The following is a 22,304-nucleotide window of genomic DNA, read 5'->3' as shown; positions in this document are numbered from 1 at the left end:
AGTAGAAGTATCAAAATTATCTAAGCCGGGCTAGAATGATATGACAATTTTGTCAGTCTCAAAAATGATACCAGGTTAAAGTTTCGTAGAAAATGCGTGGACAGCTTTCGCTGGCCAGAGAGTGCTGTTCCACTCTTTCTTATATCTTTGAGTACCTGGATGCCATCAAACGCCTTATTAGACCCGCCCGAGATCTTCCTACAGTTACACCGATAATGATTGTGATCAATTACATTGCGCGCCCTGTAAAATAAAGTTTGGCTTTCCAGCCACATTCGGGCACATAATAAACAATCCTTTCGGTTCAGACACTAAAAAAACGAAAAATCATCCATCATCTTTAATATTCAGCGCTGGATCTAAGAAATTGTCAAACACAGGTAACCTAAAGTGAATTTAGGCGCCTTTTCTCACCTACCCCACTGCAGTTTCTAATAAATTAGGCCAACATGAAAATTAGCGTCTCCTTGCATCCCGTCCTACCAAATATTCTTTAGTGGCAAGCTACGAATAATTCTCATCTAATTAATTCGTAGGTGGCAAGGAAAAATGATTATTGTCGCCTTCTTTTAGGGTTTCGCGCATGAGTAAAAGGAAGAAAAGCTCAGTTAATTTATTAGTCGTTAACTCAGTTCATATGCAGCGTGCGGTGTCTTCCTGCGGGAGGTATAAAGACTTTAGTGATTTTCACATTTTTCACTCATAGTCAAAATACCACGCACAGGACTATTTATCACGCTAACACACACGAGTAATATTTACCTCGACGTTTCGGCAACATTACAGTTGCCGTGGTCACGAGTAGACTGAAGTGTAGGGTGTCAAGTCTGCCTAGCAGCCCGAGTTCTTCGAACTACCCGCACTTGATCACAAAAATAAGCGTGATAAGTCCTGTGCGTGGTATTTTGACTATGGTATAATAATAATAATAATAATAATAATAATCATTTATTCAAACATAAGGTTGTACAAACATTAGAGGACAAAAATGTTTCTGTTAGCAGTGAAAAGTTAAACAATTTGCACAAATTAAGTTGTTATAAGCTCTGACCTCCAAACTAAGCAAAAGCCTGTATCTTGGAGCATCAGCGTTCGACGCGAATTCGGCTGCTTGAATAATTTAAACAAGGAAATACAACTATATATTAGATAATTTCATGTGCCAGACTAAAACTAAAAATATTAATATAGCAACTTTGTATGTTCATGTTCGTATGCATATAATGTATGTGCGTGCGTGCGTGCGTGCGTGTGTGTGTGTGTGTGTGTGTGTGTGTGTGTGCGTGTACGTGTGCGTGTGTGTGCGTGTACGTGTGCGTGAGTGTGCGCGTGTGTGTGTGTGTGTGTGAGAGTGTGTACGCGCGTGTGTGCGTGCGTATATATGTGTTCATCTGTATATAGGGAATCATGCCGTTCTTAGTAAGCTACAGACATCATCATCATCATCCCAGCCCCTATACGTCCCAGTATATATGCCTTCTATCAGACTGACTTATTATTTATTCGTGGTTGGTAAAATTGATTCAGTGTCGTCATAATTAAGTTTTTGTAGCCAATTTGAAACTTTATTTTTAACTTCGAATTTGACCAATGGATAAATGTTTAGGATTAGATTAATAGTGTTATAAATCATCGAACTGGATACGTAATATTGTCGGTTAGAAAATTTTGTTTTATGAGGAACTATAGTGCATACTTTACTAGTGTATCTTTTGGCGGGGTCAACGGGTGGCATCTGAGAATGCTTTCGAAGGATTAGGCGAAGCACAAATAACTGTCGAACTGTCAGTACTTTTGCAATTGTATAAAGTTCTTTAGTTGGGAATTTTTTCTTTTTATTGTACATGACCTTTAGCACAGCTCTTTGCGCTCTCTCAATCTTTAGGAAGGAAGTTTTTGCGGCGCAGCCCCAGGCAGGCACGCAGTAGGTTAGCACTGACGCACAGAGCGCAGAGTAAACTGTGCGAAGAGTATCGACATCAGCTGACTGTCGAAGAGTTTTAAAGATGTGAATGAGGCGCCTAACTCTTGAAGTAAGCATATCAATTTGGGGATACCAGTTCAGATTACTATCTATAAAAACCCCTAGATATTTAATATGTTGAATGTGAGATATTGGCTGGCAACTGCAGTTGCTAGCGTTGCAATTAGAGTGGACGATGATTTTGTAATTAGACGGGGGTTGGGTATTATTTTTGATTGAGAAAGGGATAAAGTGAGTTTTGGTTAAATTTAGCGTCAGAAGGTTTTGTGACAGCCAACTACTAATTATGCGCAAACTGCTCTCAGCAAGCAACTTCACTTCCACCCAATCGGATCCATCTATAACAAGTGCTGTGTCATCTGCATACGTAAAGATTTTGCAGTTTGGAATTTTAATATCGCACAATTGATTTATGAAAACCAAAAATAACGTAGGTCCGAGAATCGACCCCTGCGGGACGCCATATTCTATGCAAGCTTCGTCACTTTGGGTTCCTTGTATAGTAACTCTTTGAAAACGATTTGTTAAGTAATCGCTAAAAATTTTGTGTGCAATGCCTCGGACTCCCACATCATGCAGTTTAGACAACAGAAGTGGAATATGGACAGTGTCGAATGCCTTTCTTAGGTCAAGAAATACACCGACACATTTTTTACCCTTATCTAAATTACTGGATATATGAGTGGTTAGGTCAATAACCGCATCTTCGGTGGAGATACCCGAACGGAAGCCATACTGATACTTGGACAAAACCTTATTTTTATTAAGAAAAGTAGTAAGACGCCTGTTTAGAATTTTTTCTAAAATTTTAGACAAAGTAGTTAAAACTGAAATTGGCCTATAGTTAGAGATGATACGTTTGTCACCACTTTTGTGTATTGGATGGACTAGTGCTTTTTTAAAGGCATTTGGGAAAACACCCGAGGAGAGAGAAATACTGCAGATATGTTTTATTATAGGAATCAGTGTATTGCGGTTGGCTTTAAGTATTATCGGCGAGATAGAATCAATACCAGTGGCTGAGTCAGTGCGCAATCCTAAGATAATAGATTCAATTTCCTCTATGTCAGTATCAAACAAAACCATTGAGTTAGGGGTATAAGTAGCCTTAAGATATGGTTTAAGATTGGCCGCGTTACTGGGTATTTCCGAAGCGAGATTTTTACCAATTTCAGCCAAGAATTTATTTACCGAATTGAGTGAAGTTTTAGTGTCGTCAGTTAAGTTGAGTAGCTCAAGGGGAGGACTATGGGGTTTTTCAGTGTTGGTGATGCTCTTAATAACTTTCCACGTAGATTTGGGATTGTTTTTTGATTTCAGTAGCTCATTTTTTTCATATGAAATTTTTAATTTACGTAAAAGACTATTACAAAAGTTCCGGTAGCGCAAGTATGTAGTTTTAACAATTAGGTTATCAGGAGCGTCACCAGCTTTTTTATGGAGTCGATCTCTATTCCGTATACAACGCAGCAACCCAGGGGTGATCCAAGGCTTCATAGTCCTGTTTTTCCTAGGTATTTCAATCGTCCTAGTGTGATGCGATATGATAGACGAAAGGATTGAAGTAAAAGTGTCAGCGGCTAGGTTCGCATCCTCTGTTTGTAAGATAACAGAAAAATCCGTACTATCTATATCATGTTGTATATTTTTGTAGTCCGTTATTGATTTAAATTTTTTAACCATAATAGAATTATTTTTAATTGAAATACCTAGAAGAGTTGGTAGGTGATCGGTAATATAAGATTTTATAACGAGCGTAGTTGACATAAGCTTTGATTTTAGCAAAACATGATCAATACTTTTGTTTAGTCTGGTAGGAAAGAAATGAGTGGGAGATAGAGCATGAGTGGCATTTAGGGTTAAATAATCATCTGAGAAGTGGTCATTATTAAGAGGTTTGATATCAATATTGAGGTCTCCCATTAGAGCAATGTTACTGATGTGATTTAAGTTCGTTAGACAACCATCTAGACTTTCGAGAAATGCTTCAAATTGGTCTCTATGAGAGTAAGATGGAGATCTATAGATTGCTACTATTGTTATTTTATTATCAATTGTACACGTGAGACAGTCGGCATACTTAAATTTGGGTTCGGCAACGACATGTGGGAGAGAAGATTTAACATAAATAATTATTCCCGAATTTTGGTTATGATGAATAGTAGTGGAGTACGAGGTGTATCCATCTAAAAGTGGTGTGATCGGGTTTTTTTGAAGCCAACACTCGGTTAGAACGAGTATATGGCAAATAACCTTTATTTCAGATAGCAGAACCCTAAGCTCATCAAAGTTTCGATTTACTGATCGAATGTTAAGGTGTAGGACATTAAGATTATTATTACAAGGATCATTCAAAAGAGCACTACATTCGTCAGGATCACAATTGAAGGAGTTGGAGCAATAAAGAGTATCCAGTTCAGAGTTAATTTTAATTAGGGAAGTCATTTTTAAAGCTATGTATTACTAACAACAGGACAATAAGGGATGAAAGTCTTAATATTGAGACTGGCAGTATAGATTCAAGGGGACCTACGAAGTTCCATAGTGGTATAGTGTCGAGTATTTGAGTGCGCGAGGCAGTGATAGAGGGTGATTTAGTGGCATTTGTTGGTGTGGAGAGGATGTGTATTTGGCGATTATATGCAGTTTGAACAGTGATTCGATTATAAATACGAAACGAACAATAATTAATAACAATCAAAAGTAAACAGAGTACAGTGACTTTACATAAAGCATAGCAACTGGTTGCAGTGGTGTAGAATAGTCATGGTTGATTTTGTAATTCACTCAGAAAGTTCGCAGACTTGACGACAATGTGCTTGGCTCCTTGTTCTTTTCGAAGAAAGACCTTGCCATTGGCTGACCAGCAAAACTGATATTTATTAACTTTTGCAAATTCTCTTGCGAGGTAAAATATTTTCTTCACCGAGGAAGGCAGGTGCTCCGAAATGTATATCGGCTGAGGTTTATTTTGGAAACCTATATTCGTAGTGTTGAGGCGTTCCTCTCCATGGTGCGCTCTGTTATAGGTCTTCGCTGCAGCAACAACCTTGTTTTTGGTTTCGACTGAGTTAAATTCGGCAACAATAGGCTTATTGGTACCAGGTTTCCCCGGAATGCGATATATATCGCGAACTCCACTTGTCGAAACAGAAAGGATATTGCCAATAGACGATACGATTTGAGCTAGATCTGTTGTAGTCTCACGCTCATTCGCTGGTACGTTACGTATTTCTATTGCGGCACTACGTGAGCTTTGCTGGATATCAGTAATCTTTTTTTCAAGGTCTTGAATAGTATTTAAATATTCCCTCTTCTCTTTTTGGAGTATCACTATTTGCAGCTTCATGTCTTCATATTGCTGGTTTACGAAAGCCAAGCATTTTTCAATTTCCTGGTTCGTCTTATGAATTGCTGAGTTTTGAGTCTTTAACTCCGCTAGGTCCGCAGTCAGTTTAGACATATGAACATTTTGTTCCGAGAGAATATGTTTAAAATTGTTTTCTTGTTCATTTTTCCAAGAATGAAGCATTTTTTTAATGTCATCTCGAAATTTCGATAGTTCATTTGTCGACGAGCTCGCAGCACTGGTGCTCGGTTTTGCGGTGCCTCGACGGGGTTTGACGTTCGCCGACTCGGACTCCGGCGGCGGCAGCGATGGGGAAGCGGGCGGCGAGCGGCGCACATTCATATTTATAGCGACGATGGCGACAAACTATACTTAAATCAAGTTAATTAAGCATCCGCTGCTACTGGAGTAGAAATGCGAATGTGTTGCAAAGCCCGTATTAACTATTCACAGGTATTTATTATTTTAAGCATTAAAATTAATAAAAAGTAAATTGGTGGGTTGGTTCCGGCGTTAAACACGCTGGCCTCGCCCGCAAAAACCAATCGTGCGAGACACCGGCCGCACGGGTTAAGTCCATAAGGCAGAGGTCTCAGTCATTGGACGCTTCAATACACGCGACCAGCGGCGATAGACACCAGCGATAAGCACAAACACGGTTGCACGGAGGTCTTATTACACTGGACTTATTCAAGCAGCCACCGCGGGCACAACTGCTATCACCGGCTACTCGCACCGAACCTAATTATAAAGACTATTTCAATTTTTTTTCAATTTACTGTGAATAATTCAGGTATACAGTACATAGGTGTTCAATAATTGCACTCTTATGATTAAGTCTCACTAAACCCTTACCTTTTCAGGCGTACACACTATTAAAACTCATAATTCGATAACCCGGTCGATAGACCCTTAACCGATAATCCTTAGACGACCCACCTGTGAGCACCGCATGAAGTAGTATAGCGCGCGTTCAGCCGAGGGCGCTAGCGGCGCGTGTCTTGGGGCCACGCGGCGCAGCACGGCGCGCAGCTCGGCGGCCGAGCCCGCGCACGTCGTCAGCAGCACCGACGCGCCCGACGCGCCCGACCCCGTCGAGCTGCCGTTGGACCCCGCTGACGTGCCAGACCCGCCTGGAATAAGTCATAATCATCATTATCATATCAGCCGTAGGACGTCTACGGTTGGATATAGGTGTCCCTTATAGAGCGCCAGTAGCGTCGGTTGGAAGCGGCCTGCATCCCACCGTGAACCCGCGGCTTTAACCAGAGGCCTTATGGTCTAACTCATTTGGAATCACAATCGTTTTCACCAATTCTACTGCCAGTAGTTTCCAGTGCAAAATTATAATGGTGCCTTTTGAGAGGCACGGAAGCGGTGATTGTAGATGATCTCGCTCTGCCTTGATCAAAGAGATCCCCTTGCTAGCATATTATTTTTCCATGGAAATGAAGCCATGGGCTACTTAAGCTGGTTCAATTTAAAAAACTTTAAACCTACCAGAGCCATTAGTGGTGATACCGGAGTCATGACTAAGCCCCAGCTGCCTGTGCTCCGGCCGCGACGCGCTCGACGACGACCCGGAACCCATGGAGCTGACGGACTCCCACCGAGAGAGGGACAGCGCTCCTGGAAACATCAACTTGCAGACTTACGGCAAAAAGTTTTAGCGAGATTTTTCGCGAATTTAAGCTTGTTTCATTGGTCGATAACTCGGTCAATATACGAGTACGTACAATCAGCGGCAGAAGTGAATGAGTTTCGGTGCTCAAATTGATCTACACACGACTCTACTGCCAAGGTAATAATAAAGTGTGTAAATCATGTTGAGCACCACTACTGCTCATCTACTTCTGCTGCTGACTGTACAACTTAGCGTATTTGTTAGAGCAAGAGGGTGTGTTGGAAAAGGAGTGGGAAAAAATTTGTCTCTTTTCAGGACCGATGTCAACGAAAGAAAGTTGAACTGAAACAATTACTTTGCAAACCCGCGACCTTATGATAAAGTAGCTTATGCAAGAAATGTCCTCCACCTCCACATTATAAGAACATATACAAATCACACAAACCCATCTATCACCATTACTCATCTTCAGAGCAACACAACCGTTCACCATGCCACCAGTGACTCTGGCGTCATAAGGTCTCGTATGAGAAAAGTAATTGTTTCAGTTTATTGATATGGACCTCCGCAAAGTAACGCCTGATTCAATCAATTATTTGAAAGTTGTTCAAATCCTACGCCCCAGACAGTAAACAGGAAAGAAGACATAGAAGTACCTGAAGCTACCCTGCCTGCGTTGAGATGACTGTACGGTTGCAGCAGACCCCACAGGTCGGCGCAGTTTGCGACGGCGTGGTCGACGACGGCGGGCGTGACGGGTCCGGTTGCCGCACTGCTGCCTGCTATGAGGGCTATCTCCTCAAGAAGCGTTTCTATGCCCGCACAGAGGTAAATTGCTGCGTATCTGCGAAGAGGATTTAGCATAAAATTTTTGTAAATAAGAACATATTAAAGTTAGCTTAGGTCGTAACTCGTAACTAGAAGACGAAAATGCAGGGAGAGGTCACAATAGAGTGACTTTTCTCCAAGCAGATTTTATAGCTGGGGACCACAAAGTTCCAAGAGTGAGTTGAGACATGGTTGAAACAATGTATTTAGTAGGTATTTATGCGTTCGAGCTTAGGAATTCGATATCGTGATTTGGAACATGAATGACGTCACCAGCGCTACCTAGAGATCCATCGCAGTAGTTCACCTATTATTTGATGACTAAGTGGCGATGGTTGCAATAGATATCAACAATGCTAAGCAGGGTCGCAGCCTAATAGTTTGGTTGGCTTATTTTTCAACCAAGAGAAGACAAATAACAATGATAACCTTTAGAGTAACGTAGTCCAAACAAAGTCATAACCAGCACTTATTCATAAAATATCACTCGAGTCAAAGGTGATTACAGCCCTCTAGCATGTAGGAGTCAGAGTAGGTACAAACTCCCTTATGAACAAACATGCATGACTCATGAACGACTTTTAAATTTGATTATTTTCTTTTTATCATTTTTTTTATATAAGAGGGGGCAAACGAGCAGACGGGTCACCTGATGAAGAACGATCACCGTCGCCCATGGACACCCGCAACACGAGGGGAATCACAGGTGCGTTGCCGACCCTTTTAGAAATTGGTGGAATGTTGCCGCAGTAAACTGATTTCAGATCTTTGTCGTGCGGTGCGAGGAAAGAAGTTTCGCTTAAAACGCACGGTACTAGACTGCCAATCATCAAGATGGCGAGGATGGAAAGACAGACGGTTCCTCGAAGTGCGGCAGTGGAAGTTAGCCGCAGGAAGCAATTCGAACAGTTCGTCAGAACACTCCCCATGATAGATACGGTATAATATGCAGAGAGACGCCACATCTCTCCGCAAAGCCAAAGGATCGAGCCTATTGTTTTCAATAGACCGTGAAAGTGTGCCCACTATGGTGGATCCGCCCTTGGGAGATTTGTTGTGGCTGCTAAGAGCTGTGCAGAACGATGACCGTTAGGATACCTAAGCATAATCTGGTCGTGGGGATATTAAAGTGTAAGTTAAGAGTCTATGTCAACTTACTCGTGCACAAAAGAAGCGACGCGTACGTCAAGCATCCACCGCTGGAAGCGTCCGGGCGCGAGGCTGGTGCGCGCGCGCGCCGCCGAGCCGAGCCGCCGCGCCGCGCTGCCCGACGTCGCGTACATCGTTGCTGCGCGTTGGCAGCCCTGACAGGCAGACAGAGCAAGCCAGTGGTAGGTTTGTGGAGTTAATAGGCGTTGACCAATGAACAAAAATTCGCTCAAATTTTAGTCGAGTAGGACTCCATGGGTCTTTACGTATACACTTCGTTCCACAGGCATCTTTTGTGTATCTTCTGGGCAGTTTAATTATCATCATCCCAGCCTTTATGCATCCCCTTGCTGGACACAAGCCTCCTCTCATAATGAGAGGGCTTGAACCGAAGTATCCACGGGGACCCAGTGTGGATTAAGAACTTCACACATATCATTGATTGAATTGCTTCGCAATTTAAGTGTTTGTGCAGGTTTCCTCACGATGTTTTCCTTCACCCTAAAGCTCGTGGTAAATTTCAAATGTAATTTCGTACACGAATTTCAAAAAACTCAGAGGTGCGAGCCTGGATTTGAACCTACAGTCCTCTGCTTGAGAGGCCATATATAGGTGAAAGCACTAGGCAACCACGATTTTTTTTAAATTTTCTTTTTCAAATTAGTGTCTTTTTGATAGGGTAATATAGAATTGGATTTAAGAAGAAATTACCTTGATGCAAGCATCAGCCAGGGGCGTGCTGAGAACAATCCTGAAAGCTCCAGCAACTTCATGTTTAGAGCAGAACCCGAAGTTCTGCGATAGTCGTTGGGCTTCTCGAGATATTCGAACCAAAGCTCTGAAACATATTTGGATGTCTTTTAACTGCTGGTTATACCTTGATCAATACAGTTTGAAACATTCTTCCTCACTATGATGGTCTTTCCGAAAGCGCTGTAGTATAGAAAATGACATGTAGACCCCTTTGCGGCTTACTTACAGAATAAATGTTTTGATTTCGATTTTGCTGTATTTGTGACATGCCACCCACTGAAACTATTTAAGACGACAACCTTACTACAGAAAAACCTTTACCTTTGGAGAAGGTAGGCGAGTCTTGGTGGAGTGTCGGGCGCTAACCGCGGTGCTAGCTCCCGGCAGCGACCAGTCTGCAAAGCTCGACCTATTTCGCTGGCCGTCCATGGTACACAGCGGAGTTCCACTAGCCTGGTAAACAATAAATGAAATAAAAGTATAATCCAAGTACCGAAGTAAAAGAACACGAAAAGAATTAACCAAACAGGAGGAAACTGACATCTAGTGGAACAGCTCAAGTCATCTTGGACTGGACAAAGCTGAGAAAGCTGTTGTAGGCACACAGTGCAACGTCAGCTAATTTTTTTTTCCAGTGCAGCTGCACTACGATATGTGAGCTGACGTAGCATCGCGTCGCTCGTGCCGGTCTGTGTACGAGACGCGGCGGGAACCAGTTGGCTACTGAATACCTGTGTTGACGGTCCTGTTTTACAATACACGTTCAACCGGCATAGAATCTTTTATTGAGGCCACCAAGTGTCAGGAGCACCCCTATACATACAGTAACAGCGATAAAAACCCTGCTCTATAATTTACTGGCGTTCGACAAAGAGGATAACAGCAAACCTGTTATGCGAGTCGACCCAAACGAACTCATCAGCGCTGGTGACATTGGTGCAAACGGTGTCCAAAGACGGCTGCCGGACCAGCGGCGCCCGACGTCTGCGAGCTTCTGCGGCGCTACCGTTGTCTGAAATTAAAAAGTTTACGCTGGTTTACGCCATACCATGCTATTGCATGCTTTTGCAGGTGGTAGGACCTTGTGCAAGGTCCGCCCGGATTGCTACCACCATCTTGCTCGCTAATCCTGCCGTGAAGCAGCAGTGCTTGCTTGCACTGTTGTGTTTCGGCGTGGAGAGTAAGACAGCCGGTGAAATAACTGGCACTTGAGGTATTCCATCTTAGGCCTCTAGGTTGGCAACGCATCTGCAATACCCTGGTGTTGCAGTTGTCTATGGGCGGTGGTGATCTCTTACCATCAGGAGACCCACTTGCTCGTTTGCCATCCAGTCGAATAAAAAAAAAAAAAAAAAATACGCCATGAAAGTAATTTCGAGAGCTATAGCTTTAAAAGCTTTATAGCTCTAAAAGCTTTAGCTTACTCGTAGCATTGCGAATTTACGACGCTCGAATGATCATCTTCACTCTTGTAGCTACTTTAGTAGCGCGAAGTTAGTTGCGTGACTTAGGTGATGTCTAAGTTGTATAGCATTTGGTTTTAATTTGAATAGTTTACACGAAATTAAGCGGAAGCGTGGTAGCAAAAGGACCTATTAAGTTAACAGATGTTTAATCAAAAATTGAGCAAAGTAGGTAAAGCATCATATTCACGTGTCCAGTTAATTTGATGATGATGATGTCCTCCATATCGTGTCCGCCAAAGGCGAACCTTTAGGCTTGTTTGATATGTGCCCTAATACGGCTGGCAAAGCCAAACTTAGTCTTAAAGGTCCTATTACAGGGCGCGCAATGTAATTGACCACTATTATTATATGTATAAGTAGTATGGGAAGGTCTCGGGCGGGTCTTCATAATTAGACGTTTGGCATCCAGGTGTTCCGAGCGATGAGCCTCAAAATTTACATCAATCTTATTTACAGAGCTGCGCCACTCCAGTCTCTGTTTCGCGAGATCTTCCTAACTCTCTGTTCTTGCGTTACAGGGACGTCCTAAAGCGCCACCTTACCGCATGTAATCAGTTAATTTATAGAAGATATAAAATGGCTTGTGAAATCTTGGTTACCTGGGGCTCCATTGTTGCTGCCACCGCCGCCGCTAGAGGCGCCACTGGTGGCGGTGCTGCTGCTGTCCCGCGAGCGCAGCGTCAGCTGCTTGATCGCTGACCTGATGTCCTCCAGCCCTCCGCCTCCTGGCCAGGGTGACTGTAACTAGGAAAAACATTATAGCATACTTTAACCCCCTGTTTCACCATCCACTGATTAAATTTATCTGACGGATAAATGTGATGCCATCTCTGTTTGTTTTGTTCGAATAGACGGGATGGCATCACACTTATCCGTCAAATAAAATTATTCAATGGGTGGTGAAACAGCCCCTAAATCTGAAAAATACTTTAAACACAATATAACGAAGTATCCAAGAGTCTAAAAACCACAGCGTACCTCATACATGCGGACTCACTGTCCACATGGGAGCATGAAGAGTGGCCTGGTCAGCTTTTATCAGAAATAATCTTAACTGTTGACTACATTAAGGCCAATTTAGACCTGCAAGAAAAATCGTGCAAGTTGTATTACATTGCGGTTTAGAGTTACTTTGTTATGCGCCCTGTGCTTGGCCCGCACGTGCGGCGGCTGCCGCGTCCGCTTAGGTTCCTCGCGGCCCGCCTCCCCGGCGCCTCCGCTGTCCGACATGGAGGCGTGCCCCGAAGACCTGTTCTCATCTGAACTGCTGTTGCATTCGCGAACTCCATTCTGGAAAAGAATGAACCAGGGAAATACTAAGATGTCGGACGTCTCACGCATTGTAATTAACAAGTTTTGTTCTTAAACTAGCTCTAGGCTCATTTTCATTGATCGTCAGGGCCCGCATGTGAGGTTGCGGGAGATTTTTGTTTGTAGTATACCATAGACACGCATGCGGGAACCGTTTTAATAGGTAATTGGAAAACGAATGCTGGATACTGGATAGATTTTTTCATCACACTTGCTCGTAAACATTGTCGTTACATCCAGGCTACCTTGGTTGCAACCCCCCAAATAAAACCCTTGACCTTAAAGTGCTTGTCTGAAACCCGGTGGTCGGTAAATGAGTCGTTGCACGTACAAATTTTCTTGTCATGAAGCCCAAGGTCGGTAAATGAGTCATTGCCCCTAATGATACTGCTGCGCGCCCTGCTGCTCCACGCGGCGCTGCTGCACGCGCACCCCCCTCCCCCCCGCAGCTCGGGCGCGCAACAGCAGGGGAGGATGCTGGCGCTGCTCTAGAACGCAGCCTAAGGTATCGGCAATGAGGCAAAAATAATATTTTGTCTTAAGAATAAACTATTTTACTCGCAAATGTGATGAAAAACATTGTATGTCGCACGGGCGGTACTAGAATTACGAACATCGACTCATTAAAGCACTCAGTCTTCGACTTCGGGCTTCTAATAGAATCTCGTTCGTAGTTCCTTATTTACCGCCCTTAAGACACAATGTACTATTGTTTACGCGTGCTGCAAGCAATCGATAAACATCTTTGGTCGAAAGGCAGCATGTGAGGAACACCCATGCTGTATATCGACCGATGTATTTATCAATGATTTTTATTAGTCGTTATCCCGCAAGCTAGGAGTCCCTGCATGCATCCTATATATCGACCTACTTATCAACTAATGAAAATGAACCTTTATAAGCACAAATTCAGCTGGACATGGACAGGGATGTTTGGAAATAATTCCGATCCGCTTTGGAGATCCTTTACTTCAAATAGCGAATTTACTGTGTTAAACATGTACATACCTAGTTGTGTTAAAAACTTGTGATATATGTCATTACATTAAATAACACTGTACATCTGTTCTAAAATATACCTCGTTGAATTTCTGTCCGAGTTCTTCTCAACAGAGGGTTTTCCGACCCGTGGAAGTTTTTTTTTCATTCATTCATATATTGCATAGCCAGGACAGGTCATCGCAAAAACAGATAAATATGGAAATAGAACAAGATTCAAACGATAAACTAAAGCGGATATTTTCGTAATTTAAAACGTAATCAGTCTCCAGTTCAGTGTTTTTGTTATTGTTAACAATGATTAAATTTGTAAAGATCTGTAGGTAGGTACATACGTACAAAGTTAGGGACGGTTTACAAGAGTCATCAAACTTACTGCCAATATGCATTTCCATTTCATTGTCTCATATTATAATTGCCTGAAATCGTTCAGTTTTTGCTATCGTAGAATAATCAGACATACATAATACAGATATTCGTCTCAAATCCAAATGATCAGCCATACCATTAGAGTTAGGCGTCAGATGAATGTTACGTACGACACCCACATCCCCACAATCTCCGTCATCACATCCAAGATGGCGGCCATTGTCGCGAACTTTCGCTTTTACTTCACAATTTTTAATGCTTCCCACCGATTACGCTTTTCCCTATCAAGAGATCGTGGGATTCGCGGGAGACAATGCTTGTTTATTTTTTTACTGGCAACACTTTCCCTGTTACGTAGGTATAATTGTGGTAATTATTACGAGGCGTCTGCGCAGACTAATTAGCATGATAAACGAGATGAATGGCAACGGATTAAGGCAGTTAAGGTAACTCTAAAGTGCTTCCTAATCACACCAGATACAAGTTTTGTACTAATTGTTTCAAATTACCAACACCACATAACCTAATACGCTAATGGTAATTTACGTTAAACTTAACTGGACGTTAATAAAATGTATGTCATAACTTATACTCCACAATCCACATCATCAAATGATCCAGTTTCCTTTGGATGCTACATAACAGTAACGACCTGAGGTTTACACCCATTTAAACGCCATTTACATTGCACGCAAACAAACAACAACTAATTTCCACATGGAGGTACAACCACACGTAACGAGTAGATCAATCAAAGCAAACGAGCGCTTGATAGAGAAAACCGCAGGTTACGCTACTGCGGTTAGCTACTGTAACATTATGAGGAGAAAATCAAGTTAGGTTTTTTTTTTGGAAATATCTTATTCTGTTACTTATACCGATTATGAACATTTTTCACACCTCTCCTTCAGAAAAGTAAGTTTTCCTCCCTGACGAGAGGGAGCAAAGTGCAACTTTTCTCTTCAAGGCTTTTTCAGGGGTGTTTTATTGCAAATGCCATTTTTTTAAGTTGATAATTGTAAAGCCACGCCATTTTCTATGCTGGTTGTTCTATAATAATATTTAGATTTTTTTTTCAAGTTTCTTAATGCTCGGTGTGAAAAGTTGTATGGGCCACTCGGGAGCAAAGTTATTTTCATCTTGGGCGTTAACACTTGAATCCCTCATTACGCTCAGGATTCTACTTTAGAATCCCTCGCTACGCTCAGGATTCTATTGCAGAATCCTTCGCAACATTCTGGATTCAATGTACGCCCTCGCCATAAATACACCATTTTGCTCCCTTGTGACACAAATAACTATATCTCTATCTCGCGGGAACTATGCAATGTTCCGGGATATAATCTATCCCATGTCCTTCCCCGGGACTCAAACTATCTCTGTCCATCGAATTACATCTAAATCGCTTCACAAACAGTCTTAAAAACTTTCGCAAATATAAGTAGGATTCTATAATGAGGCAAGTGCCATGAAATGTAATGACATGGGGAAATTAAATGAGCACAGTGGTTCGGACTGGTTCAAGTGGACGAACTAGCTGTAAGCAGGACCATTATACCTCCAGTTCCTTGCTTATTGCTGATAATATTACTCAATCCCACGGTATACTTGGAAAACAGGGTCGTTATGAACTTCATGGCTAATGGAAACATTTACCAAGAATCCTATTAGGTAATATTTAATAACACAAATGAGAAAGTTTGTGTGTGCGTGCGTGTGAGCTTAAAAGCACGCACACTTGAACAGGTTTAGCGGTTCCGAGATGTTCAAAATTGTTTGACAAGTAAGTACCTACCTACGGACCTTATGTGGGTATGATCGGATGTGGTTGTCAAGAAATATTTAACTGTTTAAAATGAAGCTTAAAAGTTCGACAAGTATATAGGTAAGGTACAGTAGAGTTCATAAACGTGTGAGCAAAATTTTGATCAAAAATATCTGAACACGACTCTATTGTTAACGGCAACGGCGTAGAAGCGTGTTCAGATATTTTTGATCAAATAGGGATGTTGACGCCATTAAAAAATACTTCGAAGGCACGACTCCAGTAAAAAAACGCTTTATTTTAGCCCTGAAAACCAGATTAATTTTCAATTTACTGTAAAACTATTGTTTTTGTTGCTTTAAAACAAATAAATAGTTAGTTGATTGAGTTGACGAACAAATAGCGACTTATGACGTCATAAGTTGCTATTTCCATTCAAACTCTATGGGAGAATTGTGTTTTGACAGCTCATAAAAAGTACGTCAGTTGATTGGTGGTGTCAACATCCCTATTTCTGCTCACAACATTATGGACTCGACTGCATGTAGGTGTACTGTGTGATCTATGTGATAGATGACGGATAAATAAATGTTGAAAATAGCCTGAATGGCTTCGAGAAAAGTATCGTACGGCCGTGCCTTTGTTTTTGTTTTGCTCGACTTGGCGGGGGCACTACCGTGCCCACAGATATTATAATTAAGCTTGTTAAAATCTACCACCGGTTCGGAAAAAACCTCTGTTGACAAGAATCTGTCCAGAAACACAAAGTGATAATTATATAATTGTATTAAGATCTAAGTATAATTTTAAATAGATATCACAAACAACCACTAGTATATTTAACACTTTGGTTTTATGATTGGTTATTTGGAGTCTTTTTGTATTTTTATTTCAACTCCTAATTTGTTACTTTTACGGTCATCCCATAAAACCATATCGAAAATACAAACTGAGACATGGATGCACAGAAAAACCAGAAAAAGAGACCAGCGCTGGGAATCGAACCCAGGTCCTCAGCATTCCGTGCTGCGTCCCATACCCCTACACTACACTACCACTGGACAGACTGCTGACACGAATTTCTCCTTTGCACACATATCTCAGGTTGCTTTTTTCTACTACGCTACTTAAGCAGCAGCACTAGCGACATCTATGTTTCGCTCTCATCGAGAGACGTAACACTCTTTCGGGGCACATTGCTCGCAGGACTGATGGCCAATGGGGTCAGAAGGTTCTCGAATGGCGTCCGCGGACCGGGAGACGAGCTGTCGGTAGGCCTCCAACAAGATGGAGCGACGACCTGGTTAAGATTGCGGGATCGCGGTGGATGCGGAAAGCACAATACCGGTCTGAGTGGAGAGCCATGGGGGAGGCCTATGTCCAGCAGTGGACCTGTTTCAGCTGACATGATGATTTAGATATAAGATTCTAACCTGTGGTGGTGGCGGATCAGGCGGGCGGTGGTGATGGTCGTGACGCGGGCGCCGCTCGAGCGCGTAGCTACTTTGCGCGGGCGCGCCTCGCACCGGCGCCGACGCAGCCGTGAGCGGCGACACTGCGCCCACCGCCTTTAGCGCCACTGCTTCGGTCGCTACTGGCTCTTCGGGACCGGTCACCGCTGAGGAGAAAACATAGGCTGTTTAACGCGTAGAGATTAAGCGTATAGTAAATGTAGCTTTAGCCCGCTTCGTTCCCATAGTTTGCAGTTTAGATTACTTTCTACAATCCTTTTTTTTGTGTTTTGTTTGAGTTCTCGAAGGATTAATTGTAAATACAGATAAGTACAGACAGACAGACGTTGCTTTAGACAGATGGTGCAATTTTTTAAATTAAACATCAACCTATAAGTAATCACAATTTATACAAACTTTGAATCCCCGTTTCACCCCTTCAGGGGTTCTAAAACAAAGTTATTATGTCTAGCTTCAATAATGACGAACACTTACAAAGCGCCCACAGCGCTGCCAAAATACGGAGACGGTTTGGAATCGCAGTGTCGTGTCACGTGTCGTAAGCGTCACGATTTTATCGCATGCCATCCACAGCGCTGCTACGCTGACGGTGCAGAATCGCAGTGACGCGTGTCATGAAATGTTCCGATTCCGTACCGTCTCTGTATTTTGAGCAGCGGTGTGGCCGCGCCTTAAGGATTTAATTTCGAAATACTCTTTCTTACTTCTCAAAAACAATATAATATGTGAAACCCAAGTAAATGGTCACCTTTCATTGTAGAGTGACCTTCACTTACTTGAATATGATGGCGAACGAACCATTATCAAAAGGGCATATAATATTAGGCAAAGCTCTGCGCAGGGGGCGACACTAGCGCAAACCCATGATAACGCAAAGTGATAACGTCAGTTCTTGGTCAGTTCCGGTTCTCTTTATATTTTGTCGATGTTTTGTCGCCATGACAGATCATGACCAAAGAGTATTAATACCTATAGAAATCATGATTATATGTATTATAAATTATTAGTAACAAAATAACATGATATTTTAAATCGCTAGTAACGATAGAGCTATATTTCCAAAGATTTAATTGAAATAATACGATATTACGCATTTAAGACACTCAAAAAACTTTTTACGGCTTTGAGCTAGTGCTGAACTCTGTCGGGAGAAAATTTCAAAAATATTCAAAAATACAAACTGAAATATAGATGCACAGAAAAACCAGAAAAATAAGACCAGCGCTGGGAATCGAACCCAAGTCCTCGGCATTCCGTGCCGTGTGCTATACCGCTACACTACCGCTGGACAACGATACAGACACGATTTTCTCCTATGCACCTCATATCTCAGCTTGTGTTGTTTCTTATTTAGCGACATCTATGCCGTAGCCCTCATCGAGAAACTTTTTCGGCACTCCATCGGAACTAACCGCTCACCCGGACAAGATATATCGTTATTAAGCAATCAAATTAATTGTATTTTTGTATTTTCGATATAGGTTTTACGGGATGACCGTAAAAGTAACAAAAATTTGGAATTGAAATAAAAAAATACAAAAAGATTCCAAAAAAACAATCTTAAAAATTATTCCATACACAAGGGTGTAAGGTTGGTCCTGCTGCTGCTACATCTCCTGAGTCACCCAATATCACACTCACGTTTGTTGTTGTGCGGCGGCGGCGGGGTGGAGGCGCGGCGCGCGGGCGGCGGCGGCGAGAGGCGGCGCGCGTGCGCGGCCGCGGGCGCCTCGGCGCTGCCCACGCGCACCCGCAGCGCACGCGCACCCGCCACGCCGCACCACTCGTCGGGCCGCCCGCCCGAGGAAGGCCTGACGGAGATGCAATGGTTAATGATACTGTTGGTATAATGCTAATGCTAGTGTTATAATTTTTTGTTTTCTTTGTCTTTTTTGACCTCCGATGCAAAAAGAGGGGTTTTTTTTTTTTTTTATTCGACTGGATGGCAAACGAGCGAGTGGGTCTCCTGATGGTAAGAGATCACCACCGCCCATAAACATCTGCAACACCAGGGGTATTGCAGATGCGTTGCCAACCTAGAGGCCTAAGATGGTATACCTCAAGTGCCAGTAATTTCACCGGCTGTCTTACTCTCCACGCCGAAACACAACAGTGCAAGCACTGCTGCTTCACGGCAGGATTAGCGAGCAAGATGGTGGTAGCAATCCGGGCGGACTTTGCACAAGGTCCTACCACCTGCAAATGTGTCATAAGTTTGACCGCTATGTGTGTCTGTCTGTGGAACCGTAGCTCTTAAACGGGTGAACTGATTGGAATGCAGTTTTTTTATTCCAAAGTAGTTTTTCTAGCGATGGTTCTTAGCCATGTTCTATCGAAATCGGTTTAGCCGTTTTTGAAATATTGAACTTTGAAGTGACAATGTCGGGGGTTTTCCAGCTTTTTGTTGGTTAGGTTATGGAATCGTAGGCTGCGCTGCGTGCCCACCAAAGATGTGCGAGGCTGTGTTGCAAGGTATGTGCCATGCTTTCATGAACAGAAACGCTTAATTTACCTCACCTCGCTCCACTCAGCTGTTTCCACCAGAGCAGTGCTATGCGAGCATAGGAAAATACAGCGTTTATTGGTTCATGAAAAACAGATTTCTCGCGACACATCCTGTCACATCTCTGGTAGAAACGGAGAATAATTTACCTCACTTCTCACCTAAAAAACAAATTTGAAATTAAATGTTACCTATATAACTTGAGTAGGTAGTATGATTGGTTATTTGGAGTCTTTTTGTATTTTTTATTTTCAACTCCAAATTTGTTACTTTTACGGGTATCCCGTGAAACCATATCGAAAATACAAACTGAGACATGGATGCACAGAAAACCGCTGGACCAGCGGTGGTGTAGGGGTTATAGCACGCAGCACGGATTGCTGAGGACCTGGGTTCGATTCCCAGCGCTGGTCTCTTTTTCTGGTTTTTCTGTGCATCCATGTCTCAGTTTGTATTTTCGATTGAGTAGGTAGTGTTAAAGAGCAGTTGTTCTGAATAGATGTACGGTGGTATCTTGGGAACTATATTGTCGGATAAGAGATTCGAACGGCGCAAGGTTGCGCGGCGCGTGCGCATCTAATAGATTGGCTCCGCGGCCGGTGGCCGCAGCGGGGCTACTACGAAATTCAAAAATTCCCTCAGACGCTTATACTATTTATTACGAGAGCGAGAGGGACGGTACGACACACACACTTCGATTTTTGAATTTCAGAGTAGCTCAGAAGGGGACTGATTCACAAGGGTTTTTTACTTTAGAGACCTTTCATTTAATAGTATCTTCAATTCGTTAAGCCAAATTTACCGTGAACAAATCAGCGTCATAACTTTCGTCAAAACAAGCTACATACAACACGGCCCTAGAAGTAGAGTCGCATCAGATATTTATGCACGCTTTATGTGGCAGCTATAACGCTAGTGACTGTACTATAGGTAATAGCTCATTCTCTGTGGTTTAGAGAGGTGGAAAACAGAGCAATCGCCCAAGTAGACTATAAGTAATTTTCGAATGTCTTGTTATCAGGAGAAACAAACTGTTTTGGATTCACATATGTTATGCACGTAGTACCGTGAACTGTTTCAACTTTGCCCTCTGGCCCCAACATTGCCTGATTTTTTTTTTATAAAACGAGGGGGCAAACGAGCAGACTGGTCACCTGATGGAGAGCTATCACCGTCGCCCATGGACACCCGCAACACGATTGCCTGATTCAATTTAGAGTCGATAACTAGGACCCTTCTAGGTTTTTAAACTTTTATCCCCCCGTAATAATAATTCCCGTGTAGATAAAAGTTTAAAACCTATAAGAGTGCTTAGTTATCGACTCTAAATCGAATCAGGCAATGTTGGGGGCAGAAGGCAAAGTTGAAGCAGTTTACGGTACTAGGACCTCCGAAAATACATCTCCGTGACAAAGTCAGATCATCTCAGACTAGCTATGCCTCGCAGCAACGTCAATAATTTAATTGGAGCTTTGATTATCCACGCTGTATCGAGCAACAACAAAATAACAACAAAAAATAAGTTTTTGTTCAAAAAATCATTTTGTACAAGCTTATATTGTTGACTAATTTTTCTTGATTGTACTTGAATTGTTATCTAAAGAAACTACATTTCTGTACCAAATTTCAAGCTAATGCCATTAACCATTGAAGAGTTCGCTTCTCCAGAGACAATCCTGGCTACCACCAGGATATCACTACCAGAACCAGGTTACTGTAGATATTGTCACCAGATTAACAGGTCAAATTTATAGCTTCCACGATTTGATAGCCCAATAACAGCGACTTGGGTGATATTTGTAAATATAGATTTTTAGGATTTGAGTAAGTTAGTTTTAGTTCTTTTTTTATTTATTTCTGCTAATTATTGTTTATATTATTTGTTTGTTTATAAATAAATTTACCCTGTAGATTGTAATAATAAGGATGCTGTATGCCTTATAATATTTGTTACAAGATCTGTTGGGTTTATGATAGTTATCTGACCCTTATCACTGTAGACCTTTACATTTTCAAATTCATGTAGTCGGTGCTAAAATTTGATAAAACCCAGAAATTGGTAAAAAATAGTGCCAAATCCTCTAGAAGCCACCAAACCCAGAAACCGTGGTATTAACGGCGCCGGCGCAGTACGACGCGCGTGACCAATGACGAGTCAGAGGCCACCAGAGCGCGACTGATCGGGACCATAAAACACCTCCGGAATTTTTGAACTACCTAGAACAGTTACTTGGGTAGTTTATTTGTCTCGTTTGCCAGCTATTTGACATAAAAAAAATATATTTTAAATGGAGAGTTTTTTAGAGTAAAGTAATTTGGGTTCTTCTTACTCAGAATCATGAGTATTATGGGTTATTCTCACCTGTTACCACCAATTTTTACCAGTAGTAACAGATAGGAAAAATATTCGCGTAAAGATAAAATAACTCCATAAATATTGAATAGAAAATATTAGAACCTTTTTTAATATGTTGACAATAAACTGCTGAAAATTAAAATGATTGTGGTGGTAACTAATTGGATTTTTTTCCAATCTCACCCACTAAAGAATTTGGTGGTAACTACTGGAAAAAAAATGACCCTAATTTTACATATGTATTTTTGTGTCCACTTTGTAACGAAATTTGTATTTTTTTCATATAAGTAGTTGATAAAATTTAGGTATACTTTCTTTCTTCGTCCAAATCAATAGTGCTAATAATTCTGAGTGAAAAAAACCCATAATTACCTAA

The 22,304-nt window shown here is 42.0% G+C and overlaps 1 protein-coding gene across 5 annotated transcripts in view; it reads right to left on the bottom strand.

Moving 5' to 3' along the window:
* LOC141445341 (ankyrin repeat and BTB/POZ domain-containing protein 2) overlaps nt 1-22,304 on the bottom strand; it is a 91,427-nt gene that overhangs the window by 7,849 nt on the left and 61,274 nt on the right. For 4 of the 5 annotated variants that reach the window (XM_074111157.1, XM_074111158.1, XM_074111153.1 and 1 more), the window contains 11 exons: nt 18,711-18,880; nt 17,031-17,215; nt 12,285-12,443; nt 11,753-11,897; nt 10,576-10,699; nt 10,009-10,140; nt 9,646-9,772; nt 8,944-9,089; nt 7,614-7,801; nt 6,834-6,962; nt 6,273-6,466 (listed from right to left, as the gene is read on the bottom strand). In XM_074111157.1, the coding sequence (XP_073967258.1) occupies nt 6,273-6,466; nt 6,834-6,962; nt 7,614-7,801; nt 8,944-9,089; nt 9,646-9,772; nt 10,009-10,140; nt 10,576-10,699; nt 11,753-11,897; nt 12,285-12,443; nt 17,031-17,215; nt 18,711-18,880 (1,699 nt within the window). The remainder of the gene's footprint in view (nt 1-6,272; nt 6,467-6,833; nt 6,963-7,613; nt 7,802-8,943; nt 9,090-9,645; nt 9,773-10,008; nt 10,141-10,575; nt 10,700-11,752; nt 11,898-12,284; nt 12,444-17,030; nt 17,216-18,710; nt 18,881-22,304) is intronic. The other variant, XM_074111156.1, reaches the window with a different exon arrangement.

Source organism: Choristoneura fumiferana, chromosome 2 (genome assembly GCF_025370935.1).
Source record: "Choristoneura fumiferana chromosome 2, NRCan_CFum_1, whole genome shotgun sequence".
Classification (NCBI taxonomy): domain Eukaryota; kingdom Metazoa; phylum Arthropoda; class Insecta; order Lepidoptera; family Tortricidae; genus Choristoneura; species Choristoneura fumiferana.
This window is presented reverse-complemented; position numbering and strand designations above follow the sequence as displayed.